A 25,108-nucleotide genomic window follows, 5' to 3' on the forward strand; every position below is an offset into this window, starting at 1 on the left:
CCCGTAGCACCTGAAATTTTCTGCAAGCTGCCAAAAAATACCGCCAGGTTGGGAGGGTCCAGTCACCAGCCTGCAAATCTCTCTCTTCGTTTGCTGCGTCACACACCTCCAGCATCGATTCCCACCCCCAATTCTAGTCCACCAACTTCCTTATCGTCTCCAAATTTCCTCCCTCCTCCGAAATCCTTCGTGTTTTTTTTTTTTTTCCTTTTCCCTTCCCTCAACCAAGTGTCGCATCCCCTCGCCTCGCCATCAAGAACCATATTTGGTCACCGGGGACCTTCCTCTCCATCACCAATTGAAGCAATGGCTTCGTCCGTCAGAGCCATGAGCTCCCTTCGCGCAGCTCAGCAGCTGGTCCCGAAAGCTCCGCGCGCTGCCAATGCCGGTCGCAGAACCCTCACCACCACTTCCAGACAGTCCCTCAGAACCCTCACCGCGAGGCCGAGAGTCGCCGCTCTTCCCCAGGTCGGAACCGTTGCGCGCCAGCTTACCAGAACCTACGCCGATGTCGCTCCCAAGAAAGCTGGCAAGGTCCGCAAGACCTTCAGATGGGCCTGGCGCTTGACCTACCTTTCTGCCCTGGGTCTCTTCGGCTACATTGGATATGTTGTCTACGATGACAGGCACCCCGAGGATCAGGTTGAGCTGGACCCCACCAAGAAGACGCTGGTCATTCTCGGTAAGTTTCCTACTCTCGACGGCGCGCCGTACGCATCGCACATATCGCATACTGACAAGTTGCAACAGGCACTGGCTGGGGATCCGTCTCTCTCTTGAAGAAGCTCGACACGGAAAACTACAATGTCGTCGTCATCTCGCCTAGAAACTACTTCCTCTTCACCCCTCTTCTGCCTTCCTGCACCACCGGCACCATTGAGCACCGCTCCATCATGGAGCCCATCCGAACCATCCTCCGTCACAAGAAGGCCGCCGTCAAGTTCTACGAAGCCGAGGCCAGCTCCGTCGACCCCGAGAGGAAGGTTGTCAAGATCCTGGATACGTCGGAGATTAAGGGTACCACATCCGAGACTGAGGTCGCCTACGACCTGCTGGTTGTCGGTGTCGGAGCTGAGAACGCCACCTTCGGCATCCCGGGTGTGCGCGAAAACTCCTGCTTCCTGAAGGAGATCAACGACGCCCAGGCTATCCGCAAGAAGATCATGGACTGCGTCGAGACCGCCGCCTTCAAGGATCAGTCTGCCGAGGATGTCAGCCGTCTTATGCACATGGTTGTCGTTGGTGGTGGCCCGACTGGTGTCGAGTTCGCCGGTGAGCTTCAGGACTTCTTCGAGCAGGACATCAAGCGTCTAGTCCCTGAGATTGCCGACCGCTTCAAGGTCACCCTGATCGAGGCTCTCCCCAACGTTCTTCCCTCTTTCTCCAAGCAGCTGATTGAGTATACCGAGAAGACATTCGAGGAGGAGAAGATTGACATCTTGACCAAGACCATGGTCAAGAAGGTCACCGATACCTACGTTCAGGCTGAGGGTACCGGTCCCGACGGAAAGAAACAGACCCTTACCATCCCCTACGGTCTTCTCGTCTGGGCTACCGGTAACGCTGTCCGCCCCATCATCCGCGACCTCATCACCAAGATCCCTGCCCAAAAGGACTCCCGCCGCGGTCTGGCCGTCAACGAGTACCTCGTTGTTCAGGGCACCCGTGACATCTGGGCCATTGGCGACTGCGCCGTGGCCGGATACGCCCCGACTGCTCAGGTCGCTGCGCAGGAGGGTAACTTCCTTGCTAGACTCTTCAACAACATGGCCAGAACCGAGACCCTCGAGGAGCGCGTCCAGGAGCTTAGCGCCAACCTCAACTTGAAGCCCGGCAACGCTGCCGAGGTCGCCAAGGAGATTGAGGCCCACGAGCGCCAGCTCCGCCGCATCAAGGACATCAAGCCCTTCCACTACTCTCACCAGGGCAGCTTGGCCTACATTGGCAGCGAGAAGGCTGTCGCTGACGTTGCCTGGTGGAACGGAAACATTGCCAGTGGTGGTACCATGACGTACTTCTTCTGGCGCAGTGCTTACCTTTCCATGTGCTTCAGCAGTAAGTTTTCCATCACTTACACCTTACACCTAGTATAATCACATACTAATACCATTGACCTTAGCTCGCAACCGTCTCCTCGTCGTCAACGACTGGCTCAAGTCCAAGGTCTTCGGTCGCGACATCTCAAGAGAATAAGCCTGGATGGTTTATTCTAGGCGTTCATGAATCATTTTCCTTGCCTCTGGCGCTGGGATCACTTTTAACTTCTTTGTCATTTTCCTTTTGTGTCCCGTAACCTTTTCTTTCCGTTCACCTATTTTGTTGTTATTATGGTGTCTTGAGCGAAACGATAGAATCGATCGGCTTTAATGGCTGGGCGGGGAAACGATAGACTGGGTAGAACTGGACACACGATCAAATCCCCTCAGAAAGGGGGAAAACCAAACGCACACACGACTACCCCTGTAGGAGTTTGTCCGATTTTTCTGCCAATAACACCTGTACAATGTTTTTTTAAAAAAAAAACCTACTGAGGGCCCCTCGGGACCATGCTACGCTCGAACGCGTGAGAGTTGAATAATGAGGAAATGTTACGATTAGACACGCATACAACACCATGGACGCGGGGTCAGCTTGTTGCATGTGATTTGGTTGTAGGTAAGGTATCCATCCGTACAGATACTGGTATATAGACAGCTCCTCAGACAAGGCAAAGCGTGTTGGATTAAGCAGCGGGACGAGCCGAAGCTGCACAAAAGTTTCCGAAGTGCTGGGAATGCATGGCTGCGGGTGATGTCGGAGCCGGGAGGATGGTTTGTGACTCCATTCTCTCACCTGCATGGCCGAGCTTGTTCGGGCTACCCTGAAGGTATCTACGGTCTTTTGAGGGGTGAGGATGCCGAGGCTTAATACAACACTATGCTTCCGGACAGATAGTCTCAACGTTTTGAAGGGAACCTCGCTGGTCAAGGGACGATAAATTTGGCTAAGCCCACACGAGAGGCCGGGAAGCGGTGTCTCCTGGCAAGTTTGTGCATTGTCCTGTTGTTGTCCCGGTCGATATTATTGCAAGCTCTGAGTGACTGTGAGATCAGACCGAAAAGATCGGTTGACATGTGGGATCGAGACGGGTTTCGGGGAGAAGCCCGTGACGTCTTCGTCCTTGCCGCGTATCGACCTTTTTATCTGACCGTGGACCATTTACTTCCTGGTTCTGGTCTATGATTCGATTGTTTGTTTATTCTATCACCATCGGATGAGGAGACCGCCTGGCATGGTAGTTGCGACTGATCAATTGCAATAACACACAAAGGGCCTCAGCCCCCGTCAAGGGGGGTTTTTTTTTTTGTTCCTGGAAGGTTCTGATTTTGGGTCCAGCTTACCGCCTTGCAGTATGCCTCTTGCACTGGATCCGAAATTCTTTATCACACATTTACTTTCTCGGTTCTACTTTGCTAGTGCTATACGCCCGCTTCGAAAGGGAAGAGAATTCGATAGACAAGGTCGGGCATGGTTATATTTGTAAGCAGTAAGGAAGGTTTTCCATCCCTTAGAAACATAGTCGACAGAACTTCGCTCACAATAACGAAAAGAATGTATGAGAGTCGGTCTCCTCTCCCGTAAACGCCCAAAAGTAATAGGTAAATAGAAAAGCAACACAGAAAATGGCCACCATGAACGAGGCCGAGTCAGCTCGTCACAACGGATTGGCCAAGCTAGATACATCACGGAATTCATATTCAGACTTCCTCGTCACCTCTTACACACCTGTTCCTCCAACGCAGTCTAAATAAGGCGTCGCGGAGTGTCGCCGCTTAGCATTAGCGGGAGTTGACAATCCTTCCGAATCAGGAAGCACTTCAAATTCAAGGCTCCACTTATACCAAGGACCAGACCCACTCCCGTCTCCTCGGGACCACGACCCTTCAAACTCGAGATTCACCGAATAACTCCCAGCCAGCCAGCTCTCTATCTGGGTTGATCAACGGTCCATCGCGCGCCCCGGGTCTTCGGGCCTCCCGCCGTTGCCCAGTGTCTGGGCTGGTGATTGTTCACCCGGCGTGGCGAGACAAGAGTTGGTGTCTTATCTGGGGCATACTCAGAGTCACATCAGCCCCGAGTAGGTAAGATAGTTGACTCTGGCCGCGAAATGTTCTCCGAGAGGACGTGCTATTCCAGTCCCAGTAGATACTCAGTAGCTGCCGAGCCCGCCTTAGTACGAATACAAACGTCTAGTGACGCAATGTAGTAGATATGCGTATGTCTGAAGAGAGCTGCTCAAGATCGTTCCACATCGCCCTTGCAAGGATTGCCGTATTACATATTCCGTCTAGGACTAGGCTACTCCATTCGTCATGCTTGCCTTTGAAAAATCCTGGACTCTTTGGAGCTGCTTCCCATAAAACCCCAAGCCCGTCTAACATTCTATTTACCTAGAGTACGGTTGGAGCACAAAAATTACCAAGTTCGAAAAACACGACTCTTGAACAATCCCAATCGACAGTATTGATCAAATTCAACCCGGCGAGCTATTTAAGGACCTGGCGCAAGATATCGAGCGGATACTGTGAGATACGACATGACTGCACAGTCGACAACGGTGACGGTCCGACAAGGCACTCCGGTCCAGGAGTCGACCTCGAAAGAAGGCAACCTTCTAAATACCGAAGGCCATCTATTGGGATCGAATGAAGATGTGACAGGAGGTCTTCCTGCTCCAACGACAACAGCCGCAGTTGTGCAGAAATGGAACCATCCAAGGTCGAATCTCTTCAGAGTCTTGTCTTGTTTCTGGAGTCTCCTCGTCTCTGGGGCGAATGATGCCGCCTACGGTGTAAGTTTCTCTCATGCCCTTATCAGAAACTCCAAATTGTATAGCGAACTGACGTCAGGACAGGCTTTGATCCCCTACGTACGCTCCCCCCGTTCCAAGCTCCTCGGCGCTCACTGACCCCCTTGAACAGCTCGAAATCTACTACGACCTTACCTACGTCGTCGTATCCCTCGTATTCCTCTCCCCCTTCATCGGCTACGTCCTCTCGGCCGTCCTCAACAACTACGTCCACCTGAAGCTCGGCCAGCGCGGCATCGCCGTCATCGCCTCCGCGTGCCACATCGTCGCCTACATCATCATATCCCAGCACCCGCCCTACCCGGCGCTGGTTGCCGCCTTCGTCATCGCCGGTTTCGGTAACGGCCTCAGCGATGCCGGGTGGAACGCGTACATCGGCAACATGGCCAGGGCGAACGAGGTCCTCGGGTTCTTGCACGCGTCGTATGGCGTCGGCGGCGTGATTGCCCCGTTGATTGCCACGACCATGATTAACAAGGCCAACTTGGGTTGGTGGAACTTTTACTACTTCATGGTGAGCATCATGCCCTCCTTCTATCCCTTCCCCGAGGCTATGAGAGAGAGAGAGAGAGTGTGTGTGTGTGTGTGTATAACACGATCTGACTCTACGCCACCTTTTCAGCTCGGCCTGGCCTGCATCGAGCTCGTATGGTGCACAGCAGCCTTCTGGCCGCAAACCGGCGCAGTATATCGCGAGCTGGTAAACCGCTCCCGCAGCGATGCCCCCGGAGGCGGCCTTCGCACCGCCCTCTTCAAACGCCCCTACGCCCGCGTCTCCTGGCTCTGCGCCCTCTTCCTCCTCGCCTACGTCGGCACAGAGGTCTCCCTTGGCGGCTGGATCGTGCAGTTCATGATCCAGGTCCGCAAGGCCAACAACTTTGATTCGGGCATGACGTCGGTCGGCTTCTGGCTCGGCATCACCCTCGGCCGCGCGGTCCTCGGCTTCGTCACGCCCAAGCTGGGCATCAAGCTCGCCGTGTCGATTTATATTCCCATCGCCATGGCGCTGGAACTGGTGTTTTGGCTCGTGCCGCATTTCTACGTGTCTGCGGTGGCGGTTGCCCTGCAGGGGTTCTTTTTGGGTCCGTTTTTCCCTGCTGTTGTTGTTGCGGCGACGAAGTTGCTGCCGAGGCATTTGCATGTTAGTACCATTGGTTTCGCGGCGGCGTTTGGCGGCAGCGGGGCGGCGATATTGCCGTTTGCTGTCGGCGCGCTGGCGCAGGCTAAGGGCGTGCAGGTTTTGCAGCCGATTATCCTCGCATTTTTGGGGATTATGCTCGTGTTTTGGCTATGTTTGCCGAGGATTGGGCGTAAGCAGGAGTGAGGGAAGTAGGGATAATTCAGGGCAGGGAGAGAGAGAGCAGGCATTGGGATCGTGTGCATATGCGAATGTTGTAGCTGTGGGTAAGAGAGCGATTACGACTCGAGTATAGGATATGACAGATCTATTTTGCATAAGAACTGGATTCTAGAAATTATCATACCACGGAACATATAGAATCAAGGTCTTGCGTCAATATGAAATACCGCAAAGGTTGACTAGAGGTTAACCCTGCTTTCAGATTTTACCTGAGAATCCGTTAATGTGTTGAGAACAGAGAGATAGGTGTACTCAAACTTCCGATAGAGCCAAGTAGCAAAGAGAAGCCGAAGAGTCTGATCTCACAGTGAACCGGTACTAACAAAACATTAAAATGAACAAGAGGCCTACCTAACTAAAATTGGCGATAAACGAATACCGAGTAGACATATCTACTGCAAGGGAAGTGGTATGTGTGGTGAATGTGATTCACGACAAATCAAGTTCGTCTCCTCGAGCTTCGCATTCACTGACTGCTTGATTCTAATTATGCCATGTCACCTTGGATAGATCTCCAGCCAAGAGAGGGATATTGGACTGTGAATGAGTCAGTGTGCTTCATCCACTTCAAGGGCATATTTGTAATGCGGTGTTAATGACTTGTAAATGTGGTAATACTCTAGGTATTGTACTGAAGGTTAGGTAAAGTGTACAAAACAGAGGCAGAGAAATAGTCAAAGAGGTAGACAGAAATAAGACAGAATCACGAAAAAGAAATCGAGATATCGATAAAAATGGCAAATAATAATCCACAAGGTAACCCGACTCAAACAAAGCAAGTCTTCCGGTGATCGCCGGGAATGTCTCACTCCACGGAGCGCAGAAAATATGGGGACCAAACTCCGGGATCGGCACCGTCGGCCCGCTCCGACTCGGAACCTGTGTCGGGAAACCTGGATTGCATACTGCACCGCAAAACACCTCGTCCTTTTCCTATACACAGCATTGTAGTCTCGTCACACACACCCACATCCTTTCTACAAACCACTCTAATTGCCTTCTAACGGTAACGTTGCTCAGGAATTTCACCGCGATCACCTTCCCAACCACCTCTTTTCTACTTCTAGTTTGGATCCAATTCGCTCGCCCGCACAGACTGCAGGAACAAGAGGGGTGAGGAGGTATCGACAACTCTACACTTGACAACTCATAAGAAGGTGGGAATTCTCACCAACGCCCAACTCGCAATAGTCTTATCAGGCCCGATTTTCTGAAGGAAGAAAGACGTGAACGTTCAGACAAGATGGGTTCCCAACCAACAATAGACATGGATTTTGTAGCTCTTCCTAAAATCGAGGTATGACTCAAGGAGCCTTTTGAGCTATGAGCCCCTGACTACCTTACGAACATCTCGTCTGACAAAACCACAGCTCCACGCCCATTTGACAGGCAGCATAAGCCGCCGTACCCTCCACGACATCTGGGTCCTCAAGCACGAGGCAGGCGAAACGGACCTCGAGGACCCCCTCGTCGTGATGCCAGACGGCAAGCACGACTACGACCTCACCACGTAAAACCTCACCTCACCAGCAACTCCCAATAGCCCGCTGACCTCTCCTTGGCCTGGATCACTAACAACGCACAGCTTCTTCCCCCTCTTCTCATCCTACATCTACAACCTCATCACCAACACCGACACCCTCCGCAAAGCAACCCTTTCCGTCCTGCAAGATTTCCACGACGACGGCGTAACCTACCTCGAACTCCGCACCACCCCGCGCTCCCTACCCTCGCCTACCCCCCAGCCGCCGTCAGTCTACGTCGCCACCATCCTCTCCGCGATAGACGCCTTCGAGGCCTCTCACCCCGACGGCATGCGCACCCGCCTCATCCTCTCCGTCGACCGCCGCCACACCCCCGCGCAAGCCCACGAGACAGTCCGTCTCGCAGCCTTCTTCCGCGACAGAGGCGTCGTCGGCGTAGACCTCTGCGGCGACCCGGCCGCTCGCATCCACCACACAGGCCAGCAGGACAACGACAACGACAACTCAACCGCCGAAACTATCTCCATCTTCCGCCCCGCCTTCGCAGAAGCCCGCAACCTCGGCCTCGGCATCACAATCCACTTTGGCGAGGCAAAGTGCTCCGGCCACCCGGCCGAGCTCGCCGAGATCCTGTCGTGGTCGCCGCGGAGGTTGGGTCACGTCATCCACCTCGGCGAGGACGTGAAGCGGGAAATCACCAAGCGCGGCATCGGGCTCGAACTGTGTCTCAGCTGCAATGTCCACGCGGGCATGGTGACGGGCGGGTTCGAGGGCCATCATTTCGGGGAGTGGTGGGGCGTGGAGGGGAGTTTGATTTCTCTAGGCGTGCGTTCCTCCTCTATACACGAAAGACCCTCCCGTCCTTCCCCTTTTTCCTAGCATCTTTTTCGCGAAAGCTCGTCTACTCGAAGATTGTACGTCAGCTGACTTTCATACTCGAAAACAGACCGACGACGTTGGCGTCTTTGGCAGCCCGTTGTCCAACGAGTACAGGCTCGTAGCGGAGCACTTCAAGCTCTCTCGTGAAGAAATCTGCGCACTGGCCCGACGGGCCATAGAAACCATCTTTGCAGACGAGGCCGAGAAAGAACGTCTCCGACAACTGATGTGGAAACCTGCCACTGCCGCCGTCCAAGAATAAGTAATCATCGTCGCATCGATGGACCGAGTAGACCGAGAGGGGTCCAGCTAGGAACCTGCTTCTGTATTAAAGAGGCATCTGGATGCGATTGTCGATAATTTCCAACAACCTTTCCTAGTGTAGGAATTTCCGTCGCCCGGCACGCAGAACACCGATTTGGTTCTTCTCCTTGTTTTTCTTTTTCTCTTTCGGTCCTTGCCACCGGACCGGTACAAGACCCCGAGGGCCGGAGCGTCTCGCTTTCGAACCCCCGGATCGGGTCGAGCGAGGCCTTCGTAAACCTGCCCGCTTTTCCCGGGCTTTGCCGTGTACGAGCACGAAGGGTGTCTCGTAGGGGCTCCCGTGCAATGGAGAATGATTGGGCCGCTCGGCAAAAAGGGGGTTTGGTTGAGTTGGCTTCTCTAGAGCCGAGAGTTATTTCTTGTGTTTGATGGCATATCCCGAGTTATTTTGTCTCCCATGCGGGCGGCCGGGCAGGCAGGCAGAGGCGGGCGGATCGACTGCCCACCATGAAATCGGAGTCAATGTTTGTCGATTCGCATCAATAGTTGAGAAATTTTACAGGAAACATTCTTAATTAGCTTTGCTGTCGCTCGGCCCCTTGCAACTTGCCGAGTAATACTGCCCGTGGGGTCTCCCGTTTTGATACTCGGTCAAATCTGGCGGGAACCGGGCCTGGGGCTAGCCTGAATCTGGTCTGGTACCGACTCCGTCTCTCCCATGCAGATTTGTAATTCTACCGTTGTACGGAGTACTGAAGGAAGATTTTGGTGACAAGATATCTCGTTTCATGGTTCGCTGCTTCATGATAACGACCAACACCCTGTCATGGCCTTGAGAGCCGTACCGTATTTCACCAGTGCTAGGTTTTTGGCTTCCTATACCCTAGCAGCTTTGATAGGTCGATGTACACCATGCTGAGGTGTGAATGACTCTACGATTAGCTTTGCAGAAATCTAGCTGTAGGTTCCATAGATTTCAGTCGACTACCAAATAACCCGTGTCAATGCTTTCGAAGCACGATGCAGTAGTTCGCCGTCTTGTCAAAGACAAGGGGGCCCGGAATCGTCGATACGGATACTTAGCCAGGGTCTGTGCAGTGAGCAGGTGCCACACGCAGGTAGGCGCATTTAATGCCCAAGTCGAGATGGCTTCTTACATAATTGTGCTCAAGCGTATAAGCTACTTTGGTGTCCCTTGATTATTCTAGACTGGACTTTCTTTTGGGAAGCAAGATCCCTCTCAGATGGTTCCCGCTAGGCCGAACGAGCGTTTGCCAGCAGCAGGGACGTGCCAAGCTGCCAGGAAGGGTCCCCTCTCGCCCTGTGCTGCTGCTGCTGATGCTGCTACAGAGGAGAGGACAAGCATTCCGCCCAGTCGTAGGGCCAAGAAACGGCCAAATGTCTCGTCTGCTGCAGCCTCGAGGTTTCGTGATGGGCCTGCTTGTGAAGTGTGGCACACTTTTGTTCCTCTCTGCCTCGGCCTTATGAGAGTAGAAGAAGGACGGGGTGATATTATTTGTTGCCCAAACATCGTCGCTGGCTTGGGCCTGCGCACTCCGCGGACTGCCTTACAGGAGTGTACTCCGGAGACAGATTCGCGAATGGCGATTGCAATACTCTGTGACGCCGTCGTTTATTCATCTTTACATTTTTCGTTGAGACGACACACAGACCTCGTCGATGTCCTAGATCGTCGACGGGTGCCAGACGAGATCCGTCATGCCACCCGCAGGAAAGGTGATCCCGGCGTCAAAACGTGAAACGGTAAAACATGGAGCGACCAGCGCAAGAAAGCATCTTTCAGAAGGCTGCGACCTGCGGGTAAGTTAGAAGATTGGGGGTTATCACGGGGCGCATATCCGTACCAACGTTCAATGCAAGTCTGAAAAAGACAAAGGGAGGGGGGGATGCCAGCAACTCGAAGCGAGTAGCAAGCGGATTCTATCCGTGATCCCGGGTGGAACAGGATCCATGGGAGCCCGTGCGTTTCCCGCCCAGCGGAGAAGACGTGCGTTCTTGTCCTTGGGTGATCGGCGGCCGAAGATATCAAAGGTGCCGGTAACGAGACTTACGACGACGTATCTTGAATCTGCGCAATGCACCTCGTTTTGTACTCTCTGGTGTCTGTCAATACCCAATGACCAACTGGTCAGTCATCAACTAGGTTTGCGGAGATACACAAAGTCCTGCGGAGTTTACGTCGAGCCCTCGCCGAACTGAAATGGGGGCGAGGCAGTGAATCTGCTTGTCGGTGACGTTGACCGTGACATATCTGTCAAAGCTTCGACCTGGGCAAAATCGAATAATTGGCTGTCAATTTCGGTCTCCTTCGATCCTTCTTGTAACATGGTTCGCGAATCAGACGAGCTGCTATTATGCGCTATTGTGCTTTGATGGAGGCCTAACCAAACCAACTTCGGTATGGGGTCGAACTTGGACTGCCGACGTACCACACAGTGCGAGCGAGGTTGTAAGCAACGTTTTGATATTCGACATCGTCTGAGGCCAGCAGAGGTATGTAGTTGTATTAGCGTGTAAGCTAGGTACGCCATATCTTCGATGTGCCGAGCAAGTCTCGTCCATCAGGAGAGCGTGTCAGGGCGGCAAAATGACATCGCCGGCGAGGTTGACACTTCCATGATTCGCCTGGCCAAACGATATGTCGGTGGCGCCGTAGGAGGTTGTTTAGATGCCGGGGTTAACGGGCTGCAGCTCACGATGAAGAGGACCTGCAGCTGAAGCCTGAGCAGTCCAAGGTGACGCAAAAATAACCTGGCATTCCACAAGGTCACTCTAGGGCCAGTGAGCGGTGGCACAAGGTTGAAGAAGAAGACGGGTACCAGCAGCCATGGGCTCCCTTACCAAGCACAAGATAGGAGCATCGCCCTGCAGGGGTTTCATAGAATGGCCGTCAAACTCAGAAGGGAAGGAGAGGCGTCTTTTCTTGTTCTCAATATCTCGAGTGGCGACGTGCAAGTGCCGAGTATGTATGGGGGTAGGGGTAGGGGGAGGGTTGTTTGATTTAATGTGTATTTGCCCTTCAGACGAGACAAGCGACGCGATTGAGCACCACCTGTTCTTCTTACAGGAATACCGACAGCTTTCTATGTCGCTGCTGATATGGGGACATATGATTCGGGAATGATGTTAGACGCCGCAACGGCGGGAGAAGTCAGAGTCGGGTGTCCATCTGACATCGTACGCATGCCATCGCCGTGGCGAATGTTATACCGGGATTGTCTACTGATCTTGAATACCGCTTGGGAAGTGAAGCAGTGGCAGTGATGGTGGGCATGCTCGAAGATTTCACGCTGGTTATCGTTTTGATATCGGTATGCTCGTCTCGCTCAAGTGCGATTATCGATATGGGCCAATAGAGTGAGCACTGACGAGACACTGTTTTCCTATGACCTCAAAAAGCTGGGGGCTTGTGATGGCACCGGCTGGCTCGAGAGCTAGAGCTTGGGCCGCCCACCCTACCAAAACCACTGGGAGATGACCCTGAAGGGTGACGGGAGAGCTTCGTTGCGGATATATCCTCAAAGCTTCGGCAGCGAGAGGAAGGGGCTGTTGACAACAGAAAGACGCGAGGTCGGCGAAAGATTTATCGAAGCGCCAGGCCCAGATCTGTAGTGGTTGCGATAAGGTCTGACTTGAGATGAGATCAAGCAATTGGGACGACGGCAAAACTGGTGATGTTGGAAAAGCAAACAATGAGCAGAGAGCGCCGGGCATGCTGTACAACAAGAGAAATAGATGGGTGGTTCGCCCAATAATCCGAGGAACCCGGCTGGCTGACGATGACGGCTCCCACCCGCCCAGCAGCCCAGCAAGGAAGGCATCTGTCTTCTTGTCTATGCCCCTCACCCAATCCATGATTGTCGCCACCTGACATCTGGGGATTTCCCGAACAACATTGGAGTTAAATCTGCACTTGGACCAAGGGCTCGTCATCATCTTTGTCCTGGCCCTGGCCCTCGTCCCAGCCCTAGTCCCATCCAACTGCAAAGGTATGAAGAGGCCAAGACTCTGTTGATCGCTCTGGCTACCTTTCTGGAGGATAAGGTTTTCGGATGGTTCGCCGAGAACTTTGCCAACATCCAGTAGATTGGTCTTCTCAAGTCTCATTTTGCCCGTTCTGTCCGTATTTAGCTTTCGAGTTCTGCCATCGATTTCTTTGCTGACCCCCATTGCTGCTGGGAATTTCTTGCTACGCTGAGTTGGCAAGCGCTGATCGTTTCCGGAGCGAGGCCAAAATCTTTCGAGCATGTGTGTGTGTGTGTGTGTGTGTGTCGGTCGTGATGGATGTATTTGTCAGGCTCAAACGAAGTAGCGATGCGGTTCATCCATCAGCAACAAGAGGCGAGGAGTATGTATTCGTAGTCGAAGCGGTACTATTCGGCGAGCGCTGCCGACGCGGCTTGCGTTTTCCGCCCCCCCAAAAGCTGGATTCTGGCATTGACCATGTCCTTGTCATCTGTGATCGACTGGGAGAAAAGTATGAAGAGTGTGTCTCGGGACGATGACCTCGGGAGAATTGGACCTGTCAGCGTTTAAAACGACCTGTCGATAACGACCGAATTTTGATCAGGACTGCGGCAGGGTAATATTCGTCTTCTTGATGACGGGAGGTGAGGTTGATGTGGAGAGGGAAATGCGGTGCACAGGTCGCAGAACAGTCGGTGCAAAGAGTGGTAATGTAGGTATTCGTAGCCGTACTTCGTACGGGTAGTTGCTTGATTCGCAGCTTGTCAGGGATGTGCCAACATCCAACATCCAAGACATGGACCCGACTGCATGCTGCACAGAATTAGATGGGAAGTCGGTGCCTGAGAGTCTGAGACTGTGGATGCGGCCTAGTGTCTGTAGGCAATCTACTTTTTATGCAATGCATCTTAGCTAGAGCGGCCCACATTGCAAGGCATCCTACAGGTGAAGTGCAGCTCACTGTGAGAGGAGCAACGGGTCATCTGAGAGGTCTGTAACTCCTGCGATAGTACGACTTCGCTTACTGATGGGATTGCTCGCTTTTAGGTCGGCTGGTCGTCTGCTGATTCTTTGTGTCTGAATTGGATACTGTATGGTTGAGGTAGCTGAGAAGCGCAAGCGCAATGTCCGCACCGAGTGGCTTCAAGTTGGATAATGAAGGGGTCCTGTGCGAATGCGTAGCGGAACAGTTCTTTTGTCAAATACCGTATGTTTGTACTCCGTATCGAGCCGTAGCGTTCTCTGAGAGAGGCACGACTGCCGAATATTTGAATTGGAGTTCATGGTTGTATCCATTGATTAAATTTGAAGTCGACAGGAAGGCAAGAAAGGTATGATTCCTGTAGTATAGGTATTCAGCATTGATACAGTACCAATCAGAGGTACGGATACCGCTAAAACCCTGAGCCTGAGCCAAGTTGGCGTCGAATAGTACGAATGCTTATGGGTAAGCTGTTGTGGTAAATGACAAGAGCAAGGGTGGCCTGGGCAATTCCCGTTTTGTTCTACCGTTTAGATGCAAGGTCGGATGTGCAGGGCGCCAGACAGAGAAAGAGAAAAGAAAAAAAAAAGACCGTCTAGTATTCAGGCGTCAAGCGTCGTGGTTGCATGTCGCCAAAAAAGGTTGGAGGAGGAGAAGCCTTGAGTTGGAGGGTGCGCAGCCGGTGCGGCGGCTCCTTCTCCACTTTCTGATGCGGGAGCAGCGGTACGTACCGCAGTCAGTTGAACCAATGACGACCCCAGTCTGACGCAGCTTCCCATCTGGAAACAGTTCCGACAGGGGTTAAATGAGGAAATCGGGTGCACTGTGCTTTTCTTCTTTCCAATGTCACTCAGATGGCAGGTGCCGATACGCCTTTTCCTGCTTCAGCAACCAAACTTTTGCTCGGTAGAGGCAGTTGCTGTCTTTTGTTACTTTTGTCTGAGCATGGAGGACGTCTATCTAGATACTTGCATTAGTCGAGTTACTTTGTGGAAGAAGAGACCCATGTGTATCGATACTCTCGTCTAAGTCTCCTCAGGTAGCAATAATGGCAAGGCATCACCTACTATAGGTCTCAATCAAAAGATGAGGCAAGAGAATCAATGGCGCGATAGGAAGCACTGTAAAAGTCAAAATCCTGACCGAGGTGACCGTGCGCCGTTCAAGGCGGAAAGGAAACGTCCCATGATGTTATCCGCACCTTTTTTTTTTTTTTTTTTTTTGGTCTTTTGCGGAACGTCTGTTTACCTTGGTGGGTGATGTAGTGTACTTCCCTTCCAGGCTCTTCCAGGCATGACTTTTTGCCCAAGAAGAGTCGAAAGTGAAAAGTGAGGCGGAAGGTGACACTCTACTCCGTACTCCGTACCAGTCTGACCATTCGGTGTGGGGGGACTAGGATGCCAAGAAAGCACAGCAACATAGATCCGTGATCCGTCCCTTGAGATTTCCCATGATGTGTAGTCTGCAGTTGATGATGGCGAGAAGGTTGACGGATTCCGTAACGCAGGTGTCATAAGTTCAGGTAGGGACCCCAAATCTACAACTCTAGATGCCTTAAGCTACCGCACTGAACCCTGCTTGTCTGCTTGCTCGATCGGGATCTGTGTGTCTTAGTCTTGGGTCGCCCATGCACGCAGGCCGCAGGCGGCAGCACACACAGATACCATGTCCAACAACAGGCCGGCATGCCATATGAGGCTTGACCAGTATGTAAGGCAGGTACGGACGGTATCGATCGCATCGCGCATCCGCAGTGTATGGAGCTGGCGGAGGAAAAGCGGACAGGATCTTTTTCTCGGAGTACGGATACGATATATCTGTATTTCTCACTTCCGACCGGGTGCAGCACCCATTTTTGCTCCTTCTCAACTGTGCATAGTCACTCTGTAGATGGATATAAGAATGCCCTGTCTCAAGTACTGGGCCAATCAATAGAGGCGACACCCGCGCTGCGAGTGAACAAATGTTATCGCGCGCATCTTGAAGCCAAACCGTCTTTTTGCGTCCCTAACTCATCCTTTACACAGGAGCACCTGGAGTACCGAGAGTGGCGGTCCAGGATGCACGGCTAAATTATGTGGTTGAGGACCAGAGGACGAGACGGGATGAGACGGACGAAGGGAGTCTATTAAACTATTCACCAACCAAATACTGGTGTTCGGATTCGGTCTTTGGCGGGCACGATTGGCAAAGCCCGAAGAGAGTGTATTCGAGGAGGGCAAAATTCTCAACTGTCTTGTCAAATTCTGAGAGTTTTAGAGTCAAATTGATTATCCCCAAAAGTCTGTCATACCTTGAGTACCTGCGCCACATACCAGATCGGATGGGTGGACATGGCGGGAAGGCACCTTTGTTTGATCACGAAGTGTGCCTGCTGCATTGGTAGATGATGTGGTAGGTATCCGTCGTGTTGCAAAATTGGGCAAGAGCTCAGGGCAAGTTGAGGTGGACTTTTGGACTCTTGGAGGAAGGGCCTACCTACATACTCTGTACCCGGCTGGCACCTGCACCTGCACCGGGGGGTTTCTTGCCTTGTCGAGTTGTCGTGCTTGTCTCCCCTTGAGTCCTTCCTTCCCCCAACCCACATCTGCACGCACGTCTGGTTCCAGAATCCACATGTCCTTGGGCCATTTCCATTCGTGTGCGGGATCCGAGTCCACCCACGTCCCACCTGTCCAGGCCCCGGGGGGGAAGAAATAAAATAACACAGCTTCGTGCCCCACCTCTGCTGAGTGCATCGACAACCATGAACCATCAATCATCAACCATCGACTATTAATCCCTTGGGCCTCTCACAGCACTTTGCTGGCTGCGGATACCGCCTACCTTAGGCTTCTACAGATACCTGCTCGATTGCACCTGTACGGAGTGCCTGCACCTGGATATTGTTCCCATCGCGCCACATCCGACACATCGGATCAGCTTGACTGGAGGCATTGTGATTGGTGGCCCAGGGAGTCACTGGACCTGACCTCGACGCATCCGATCAACGACTCAACTCAGCTCCCCCGTATCTCTTGTCCTTCTTGGCGCAGGGTACGAAGCAGAGGGGGCTTGTTGGACACACCTCGCTGAGAGACACTCGCATCAGAGACAGACGGAGAAGACGAACCACTGCCACGTCTCCATCCAATCGACCGCTGGTATTCCCAGTCTCCCGCACCTCTTCCAGACCTGAGACTGCCTCTTACGGACACCACACGGATCAACACTGGGCCTGGACTCCCTCGCTACCCGCGAGCCGTCCCCACCGATCCATCCTGTCTTCCCGCTATGCCCTTCATCGCTGCATTTCCGGTACCTGGCCTAGGTATAGGTGCCCTGCGCCGAACTCACCAGGAATTGTCGACCGAGAATCTGCTCACTGGTCGATTCTACTCACCAACCTGTTTCCCGACCATTTCCCGGATATCTTTACACTACTCCGCAAACTCTTTCTGTGGCCTGCCAGCTCTTCAGCCGCGCGCTTCTCCGGCCTAACTCGACTAGTTTGTCGGAATATCGCCCTTCAGTAGCACGTCAGCCACCTTGGCTCACAACCTTTACAAGCTCAGAGTACCTGGGTCCCCTACGGCTACTGTGTACCGTACACGACCCGATCTAACTGCCTGCGGCTGTCACTTTCACTCTATTCGTGCTCCAGTCGGGCCTACCACACTGCCTTGCGTTACGGGGAACCCTGGTTGCCTGCTTGCTTGTCTGTTCTTCTCTGCCGATCCTGTGGACGGTGTTGGTGGCCGCTTCTGCCATTGTAACGGACCACGAGACTCACCCGGCCGATAAAAGTCCGATTCGGCTCACTTTCTTCTTCTTTCAGAGCTCAATGCAATACCGCCGCCGCCAACCCAGAACAGCTCAAACCAATTCGGCTCAGTCTGCCTAGTGGCTCGTTTCCCAGTGACAGCTGTCTCTGGACGATTAGGCACACCATTACGATAAGCTTGACAATCCCTCCCCTCTCGGAGAAGATTCGAGCCAAGAAGGCGAGAAGGAAATAAAGGACAAAGACGACTTTTCGAGACTGGCGAGACTGGTCCAAATTCTCGCGTCTTTCAGAGATTGATACTATCTACCCTCTTACCTATGAAAAGGTCGTGCTACTGCGTAAGTCCACCAGCGGCCCTCCCGCCCCTTTTTGCGTTGTGTCCCCGGCCTTCGTACCGTACCTTGGCCATGTTCTTGTCACATTTTCGGGACAAAGGACTGGGACCCGTGGCGGGTTCTTGCCCGTCTCGGTGTATTCGTACAGTCTCAATTCCCATGGGAACCCCTATACACATCACCAGCTTCTCTGTGGACTCGCTGAGGTATCAGTGTCGCTGTCTTGGCCGGCTCTGCCTCTGCTCTGGGGAGTTTGGTTTACCTTGACTCTGGTGATTCAGGCCAGCGCCACCTTGACCTTTGCTCGCTCCTGTTATGCTCCCGTCGCGCCCTCATTTCGTACGCTTTTTTGCCCGGGAAGTAATTACCGTCGGCGTATTTTGTGGCCGAGCGCAGAGTGTTAATACTCATCAGCCATCATTGGTCCTTTGGCCTAGGTGCTGTCCGCACTTTGACTTGTCGATTCTCTCTACACTGTACTCCGTATCTCATATGACTTCTCTTGTCTTGAATGTGGTCTACGGATATGCAGGCTGCGGCAACTTCATCTGACCTCGATGCAAGGACTTAGCTTCCGGTACTTCCAACTAGTAGGCCTCCCAAGCGGCCAGAAGCCTCCCATACTCCCTCTTGCTTTGTACCTGCTTCAAGCTTGAGTGTCGACCGATTCACTGTTCAAGGCCCCCACCAGACGGCGACCACTTTTCATTGTCCCTAGTAGCCTGCACATACGAAATACCCCTGGCCACCTCAAGCCCCGAATCCCAGCTTGGTCCAGGTTCAGGCCCTAGGTTCCGCGGCAGCAGCAGCGCAGCAGACAAGACGTGCAGCGGCACGGAGGATCAGCAAGAATAGCAGGAGCTGTAGCGTACGTGGGTACTTTGTACGGATAAGGGAATTGAAAAGCAAACCGAACAACAGAGAGGGTGTGTGTGAGTGAGTGAGAGAAACAAACACCTAATCTGGAGACACAGAGAGAGCATTGGGACGGGAGAGAGGAAGAAAAAAGAGAGGCAAAAGAAGAAGGACCCACTTCACCTCGCTCTACACGGCGACGGCCCCGGCCCTTGGTCCTCCTCCTCTCGTTCCCCTTCAGTGTTTGCCCCCCCCTCCCAGGCTCCTCTTCCCCCCAAGTGCCCCCCCCTCCGTCCAGTCACCAGTCCCTTCTCGTCCTGTTCCCCGTCCAGTCCTCTCCTCTTTTTTTTTCTCCCATCTCTTCCTTCCGTCCACTGCCAGCCAGCCATCCCAATCCACTTAACATTTTGTGCTCCATACCTTGCCTCTTCCTCTACCCGCACCCGCCCATCTCTCTCCTGTTCCTGTTCCTGTTCCTGCCCGTTCCTGCTCTTGCTTCTGCTACTCCTGCTGCTTCCTGCTCCGGCTCCTACCTCGCCCCTTGCTCCTGCCCTGCCCTGTCCACCCGACTACTGGGTTTTCTGCATAAGACCTCCCCCCCCCCCAGTGGCCCCTCCCCCCAGCAGGTACCGCTAAACAGACCGACGAATCGCAGTGACGGCAGGTACCTGCGCTTCCTCTCTAATAATTCAACCACCCCCCCAGGCCAACCATCATTTCCTTTCCACCCTGCTGTTTTACTGGTCCGCGCAAAGCAACCCCCCCCCTGGAGCTTGCATTCCCCTTCCATCTGGAACTGGACAACCACCACACCTCTCTTTCCTCCCTCTCCACCGACTCCCGCTCAATTTCAATTCCAACCCTCAACCCTCATCCAACGACCGACGACCACCTCCTTCCGATCCGACCTCCTCGTCCGCTTCCATCACCACCACCTCCACCACCACCACCATCACCACCATCATCATCGCCGTTTCTATCGCTGCCGCCTCTCCTCATCAGTTGCCGTCTCTTTCGCTCCGCAATCCCATTGATCGAGGCCGACACGACAGTCAACGACGATGAACTCTCAAGGCCAAAACGATGTGTCGCCCGAGGCGATGCAGGCGCGCATCCAGCAGGCGCGACGCGAGGCTGAGACACTCAAGGACAGGATCAAGCGGAAGAAGGATGAGCTCGCCGATACCACTCGTGAGTTTTTCCATCCTCAATTCATCACCGACTGCCATCGCCTCTCTCTCAATTAAACGCCCCGACCGCTCGTCACGCTAACCACACATGTCTTCCATCAACAGTCCGCACCGTCGCCCAGCAGGCCCACGAGCCGATCCCAAAGAACCAGCTGATGAAGGCTAAGCGCACGCTCAAGGGTCATTTGGCCAAGATTTACGCCATGCATTGGTCCACCGACAGAAGACATCTCGTCTCCGCCTCGCAAGATGGAAAGCTCATCATTTGGGATGCCTACACGACGAACAAGGTCCACGCCATTCCCCTCAGATCATCCTGGGTCATGACCTGTGCCTACGCCCCCAGCGGTAACTACGTCGCTTGCGGTGGCCTCGACAACATTTGCTCCATTTACAACCTTAACCAGCAGAGAGAGGGCCCCACCCGTGTCGCGAGGGAGTTGTCTGGCCATGCCGGTTATCTTTCATGCTGTCGCTTCATCAATGACCGCAGCATCCTTACCTCTTCAGGTGACATGACGTGTATGAAGTGGGATATCGAGACGGGCCAAAAGGTTATCGAGTTTGCCGACCACTTGGGCGATGTGATGAGCATCAGCCTTAACCCAACCAACTCCAACACATTCATTTCAGGTGCTTGCGACGCTTTCGCCAAGCTGTGGGATATCCGAGCCGGAAAGGCTGTCCAGACATTTGCCGGCCACGAGTCCGACATCAACGCCATTCAATTCTTCCCCGATGGCCACTCCTTCGTGACCGGCTCCGATGACGCTACCTGCCGCCTCTTTGATATTCGTGCCGACCGCGAATTGAACCTCTACGGCGTAAGTGGATCCGTGCGAACTTTGTGGGAAACCATTGGAGTGCCGATTGCTAACCTGCTCCGTGATTCAGTCGGAATCTATTCTCTGCGGCATCACCTCCGTAGCGACCTCGGTCTCTGGACGCTTATTGTTCGCTGGCTATGATGACTTTGAATGCAAGGTAAGTTTGAGATATCGAAAGCCTTACGGGAGATGAACTGATTCCTAACTCTTCGCCTAGGTCTGGGATGTGACCCGTGGAGAAAAGGTCGGCTCTCTCGTCGGCCACGAGAACAGAGTTAGCTGCTTGGGCGTTAGCAACGACGGCATCAGCTTGTGCACAGGATCATGGGATTCACTTGTACGCAAATTCCTCCACCCGAGATTCCTGAACGTCCCCGTACTAACTGATGGCAATAGCTGAAAATCTGGGCATACTAAACCACCACCCCGACCCCGATAACGACGAAGTCCTGTCTGGATATACTGGTTCCAGTACGCGCGAAACCATTTTAATCTTCTGTCGAGTGGTTATTTGGCCAACTTAATTTTCGAAACCCTGGTGCTGCCCTTTTCTAATCCGCGAGTACTGGCACACACAGGACGAAGTCACGACATACCTGCTCATACCAAAGCTCACTTTTCTCATCGTCTACCACTCCAGCTGGAGCCGCCCTTTCGCCGGCATGGGCGGCTGTAGGAACTAAACAGGGTCCCCTTTTTTCTCTCTTGTCACGCCAGCCACCACCAATCATCCTCATCGTCAAAACGATTCTTTTGCACCATAGTTCTCTTTTTTTTTTTTTTTTGGGGCCTCATTCTAGCACCTGGTTGTTAGATTGGGCGGTTTGTAACACTGGTGGTTTTTCCACACGTGGCCTTTCCCGAGTCATGTCTGCTTCACATCTCATGCAACGCCTGCTACCGGATCTGGATACGACAGGACCGCCAAGGAGGGAACGGAATCGAGGCATTTTGATACCCCAACGAAATCCAACCCTACAAACGCATAGACAAGCAAAGCACACGATTCCGACACCGACCGAACTCTCGCGGCTCGAGAGGGGAAAGTGCTGCAATTCGCAGCAAGGAGTTTTCTATACCATCGAAAAGAGTTTTTCCGTCGTCCGATAATCCCCTCGTCGCTTATTTGTCCGTCGAAAAAAAAACACGCGTCGCATCATTCGATCCCGCATTTCCTTATTTCCTCGATTCCACCCGTGGGCGTCGGTCTGGTAGACGAAATCGCCGCATGTCCCCGCTATGTCGTCCGAGGCGACGCGAAGCCGAAGTATAGTAGAGACGAAAACGGATTGCCTCGTAGGAAGGCGGGAAGAGGCAGGGCTAGTCGACAAGGAGGTCCGCTTGTTTATGGCGGCGAGTTGTCATTTTCGTACACAGAGGGGGAAGCGAGTTGATGTCGTACGGCAACAGTGGTCGAACCCTAGTTTCCTCGGGAGGTTTGTGTTTATTTAGATGACACGGGGGAGGGTTTGGGTTGAAGCCCAACGGGGAGACAGGGTGCGACAGAAGCCACCTACAGAACGAAGACATGTGTGCATGGGCGTGGGTGGAAGTGACGAAGATGTGTTTTTTCTTCCTTGCGTGGCCGCCTGCCTGAAGCCTTCCTTTCCTCCTATACCTACTTGTTGTCTGTACTATAGCTCGCGCTCAATGCTCGTTCATCCTCTGTTCAAGTGCCGATTGCCTTGGCAAGTGATTAATCTGCAAGTGTTAATTGCACTAACTCGAACCTACGCCTGGATACAATTCGGTGTGGTGATTTTGGACATCTAAGAATGGCTCCGCCAGCAGTAACGGACGACATTCACAAACGGCAGCAACATGGCCAAAGCGTATTGATGAACTGGACATACTCGAATTTGTATCGCCGATAGCGGGATAGGATGAAGGCAGTGTTTAGCTTCGCGCAGAAGAACACTACGAGATAGCCACGACGACCAATCAACAAACGCACGGCAGACGGCAAGAGAACTAAGCTTTCATCACGGCCAGATGAGCAAATGGATAGCGAATGATGAGTGGCATGTTTGGTGTTAGCTTTCGCACGAAACATGGGACGGATTCCGAATCAGCCTTCTCGGAAGTTCCGACTTCAACACGCCCGCCTGGAAGATGACGTGTGAGTTGATGAGATGAGGCACTTGGGAATTTGTCTAGGACGACGGAGAAGGGAACAGAGACCGAAAGGGGTTGGTAATTAGAGGTCATCAAGCAGCGCAGATCCGGCGTGGATCTTGCAATAAAAGAGAGGGCAGAGGGATGGCCTGAAGAGAGAACCGACGGTGCGCCGGATTTCTAGGAAATGGAAAAGACAGCAATACGAGGGCCGGACAGTCGCCGTGCGGTCTTTGGTCGGAGCATCTCACAGCGCCCACCCACTAGTGAAGTCAGTCGTGGGAGGAGCGCCGATGTGACCCGCGGAAGCGGCAAGAAGTGGGAACCGGAAAACCGTAACCTCCGGCACTCTGTTCCGGTGATGGTGGGGCCATCTCGGAAGCTGACGAAACACTGCAGGACGACGCTCTTGCGCAGTAGGGTAGGTATTATGAAAGGCTTGCACGTGGGAGCCGCGATGCAGCATAGCCAGTACGATTACTGAACCTTTCCTCCCCTGACACAATGCTTTGGGTTGTCAAGATGGAGGGGAGGAGAGAAAGGAGGGCGGACTGGTCATGGCGTGAGGTTCGTCTGTTGATGACCCTCCCCCATTCCATTGCCACGTGAGGCCACTTTGACCACGTGAAGAACAGGCCACTCGGAGTTTAGCTCTGCCGCTTTACCGTACGGTACGATAACCCAATCGCTCTCGCTGATTTTGCTTCCCTGAGGGTTTTGCCTGGCTTTCTGTTGACGAATGGGGTGAAAAGATGGAAAGAGGTTCTCGGATGAGACGATGAGATTGTTCGAGCCAGCTTTCCACGTTGGGTTTTGACCTTCTTTACACGTGAGCGGGAGGTCGTGCCGAGATGTGGTGGGAAATTTTCGTGGCCGTCAGATGGAGGATGGAACCAGTGTCGGTTCGGTGGTGCTTGCGGGGGAGAAGGCGGAGGAAGGCTATGAGCTGCCTTCTATGCATGTGGCGTCGAAGCAAAGAGCTTCTCGAAGTTTTTGCGATGGGCTTTCGAAATTGGAAACAAGATCGTTCTCAGCACAGACGATGAGAATCTCTGGAGAAACGCCCAAAAATTCAAAAGCACGCAGTAGGAAATCTACCACGACGATGGGCCGAAGATGTCCAGCCGCGGGCGTTGTAGATCGTTTTGGCTACAATCCGACGTGGCTCCCGGCTATTGCAAAAGGAGTTAGGGGGCAGGCCCGGGGAAGGGAGGAAGAGAAGGGAAAAGAAGAAGGATTTGGTGGCTGACGCCCTATGTTTTGAGTTATACTTGGAAAACTCGATGCGCTTGTGGATGGAGAGATCCTGGTAGCCACGAGGCATGGGTAGATGGAATGCTTCGATGCCAACTGTGTATGTAGTGGTCACCGTTGAACCGCATTGGCGTCTTGGATGATATCTTTCTCCGTCTTGGTCGATCTTCCTTTGACCCGGTGGAATGCATACTGTATAAGCGTCGGAGGAGGAGGCAACGTGTTTGACAGAACTCTACGACTCGCTGGCGGAATCTAATACGGTCAACGTTCACTCCTCGACTTCTTCCCCCTTCTTGTGATCGAGGATATGCAGATGTCAGGCCATTGCGATCGGATAACGACTAGAGGATGTGCAGCGGCATAGTGCCGGCAGCGTGCAGCCGGCGGCGTGTCGAGGCGCAGAAGCCAAGTTTGGAGTTTGAGAGTCAACGAACAAAACCAAGCGTAAATGTACAAGCTGCAAGACGCTTTGCTCCTCGTATCAACAGTATGAAAAATGTTCTACTTGCTGTGAGAACCCTGGCTTCAAATGTCGCACTGCCAACAATGTTGATCAGTGACAATAGACTGAGATAGAGGAACCTGGACAAGGAGTCTCCTTGGCAACAATTTCTGGATGCTTCGTTTCCTGATCCTTACTGCTTATGGAGGGGTTGTTTTAACCGTTGAATGCAAGTCTATTCCGTGAAACAAAGTCATGAAACCCGCGGGTAGATACAGAAAGAATTTGCATCTTGTTGGAATGCACATATCCCCTGTCAAGTCTTGTGACGAGCGACATCGCTCTCGGGAATTGTTTTGAATAGATTTCCGCCAGGATTTGCTGTCAACGACGAATGGTACGCTAGAAAGTTTGACTTGCGTAGTTCGCTGCCGTCACTGAGTCGTGTTCCGAAGTGTTTAGGTGGCTGGAGTCTTGAAGATGGAATCGGATGATAAGTCAGCAATGCACGAGTAG

General features: G+C 53.0%; 6 protein-coding genes across 6 annotated transcripts; 5 read left to right on the plus strand and 1 right to left on the minus strand.

The window, feature by feature from the left end:
- Window positions 1–306: 306 nt before the first annotated feature.
- BDP55DRAFT_544864 (uncharacterized protein) lies at window positions 307–2,193 on the plus strand (the record flags this gene model as incomplete). The annotated part of the gene is made up of 3 exons (XM_060568525.1): window positions 307–682; window positions 751–2,055; window positions 2,120–2,193. 3 exons carry the CDS (start codon window positions 307–309, stop codon window positions 2,191–2,193), a joined length of 1,755 nt encoding a protein of 584 aa, XP_060433673.1.
- A 2,161-nt stretch (window positions 2,194–4,354) lies between these two features.
- Window positions 4,355–6,457, plus strand: BDP55DRAFT_385297 (major facilitator superfamily domain-containing protein). The gene is made up of 3 exons (XM_060567190.1): window positions 4,355–4,831; window positions 4,895–4,909; window positions 4,962–6,457. Exons 1-3 carry the CDS (start codon window positions 4,577–4,579, stop codon window positions 6,171–6,173), a joined length of 1,482 nt encoding a protein of 493 aa, XP_060433674.1. The 5' UTR covers window positions 4,355–4,576; the 3' UTR covers window positions 6,174–6,457.
- Window positions 6,458–7,452: 995 nt separating this feature from the next.
- Window positions 7,453–8,834, plus strand: BDP55DRAFT_725371 (adenosine deaminase; the record flags this gene model as incomplete). Its single annotated transcript, XM_060579004.1, has 4 exons — window positions 7,453–7,506; window positions 7,580–7,719; window positions 7,795–8,518; window positions 8,640–8,834. The coding sequence occupies 4 exons, from the start codon at window positions 7,453–7,455 to the stop codon at window positions 8,832–8,834; spliced, it is 1,113 nt and encodes a 370-aa protein (XP_060433675.1).
- A 1,246-nt stretch (window positions 8,835–10,080) lies between these two features.
- BDP55DRAFT_628509 (uncharacterized protein) lies at window positions 10,081–10,596 on the plus strand (the record flags this gene model as incomplete). Its single annotated transcript, XM_060571911.1, has 1 exon — window positions 10,081–10,596. One exon carries the CDS (start codon window positions 10,081–10,083, stop codon window positions 10,594–10,596), a length of 516 nt encoding a protein of 171 aa, XP_060433676.1.
- Window positions 10,597–12,193: 1,597 nt separating this feature from the next.
- On the minus strand, window positions 12,194–13,105 carry BDP55DRAFT_628510 (uncharacterized protein; the record flags this gene model as incomplete). Its single annotated transcript, XM_060571912.1, has 1 exon — window positions 12,194–13,105. One exon carries the CDS (start codon window positions 13,103–13,105, stop codon window positions 12,194–12,196), a length of 912 nt encoding a protein of 303 aa, XP_060433677.1.
- Window positions 13,106–19,822: 6,717 nt separating this feature from the next.
- BDP55DRAFT_545311 (guanine nucleotide-binding protein subunit beta) lies at window positions 19,823–21,195 on the plus strand (the record flags this gene model as incomplete). Its single annotated transcript, XM_060568560.1, has 5 exons — window positions 19,823–19,952; window positions 20,057–20,775; window positions 20,846–20,935; window positions 20,996–21,115; window positions 21,175–21,195. 5 exons carry the CDS (start codon window positions 19,823–19,825, stop codon window positions 21,193–21,195), a joined length of 1,080 nt encoding a protein of 359 aa, XP_060433678.1.
- Window positions 21,196–25,108: the final 3,913 nt, after the last annotated feature.

The sequence above is a fragment of the Colletotrichum godetiae genome (genome assembly GCF_030913485.1).
Source record: "Colletotrichum godetiae strain CBS 193.32 chromosome Unknown BDP55scaffold_7, whole genome shotgun sequence".
Taxonomy (NCBI): domain Eukaryota; kingdom Fungi; phylum Ascomycota; class Sordariomycetes; order Glomerellales; family Glomerellaceae; genus Colletotrichum; species Colletotrichum godetiae.

Excerpts from the sequence above, each read along its gene's own strand:
- BDP55DRAFT_385297 (XM_060567190.1), top strand. The coding sequence starts at position 4,577 with ATGACTGCACAGTCGACAACGGTGACGGTCCGACAAGGCACTCCGGTC.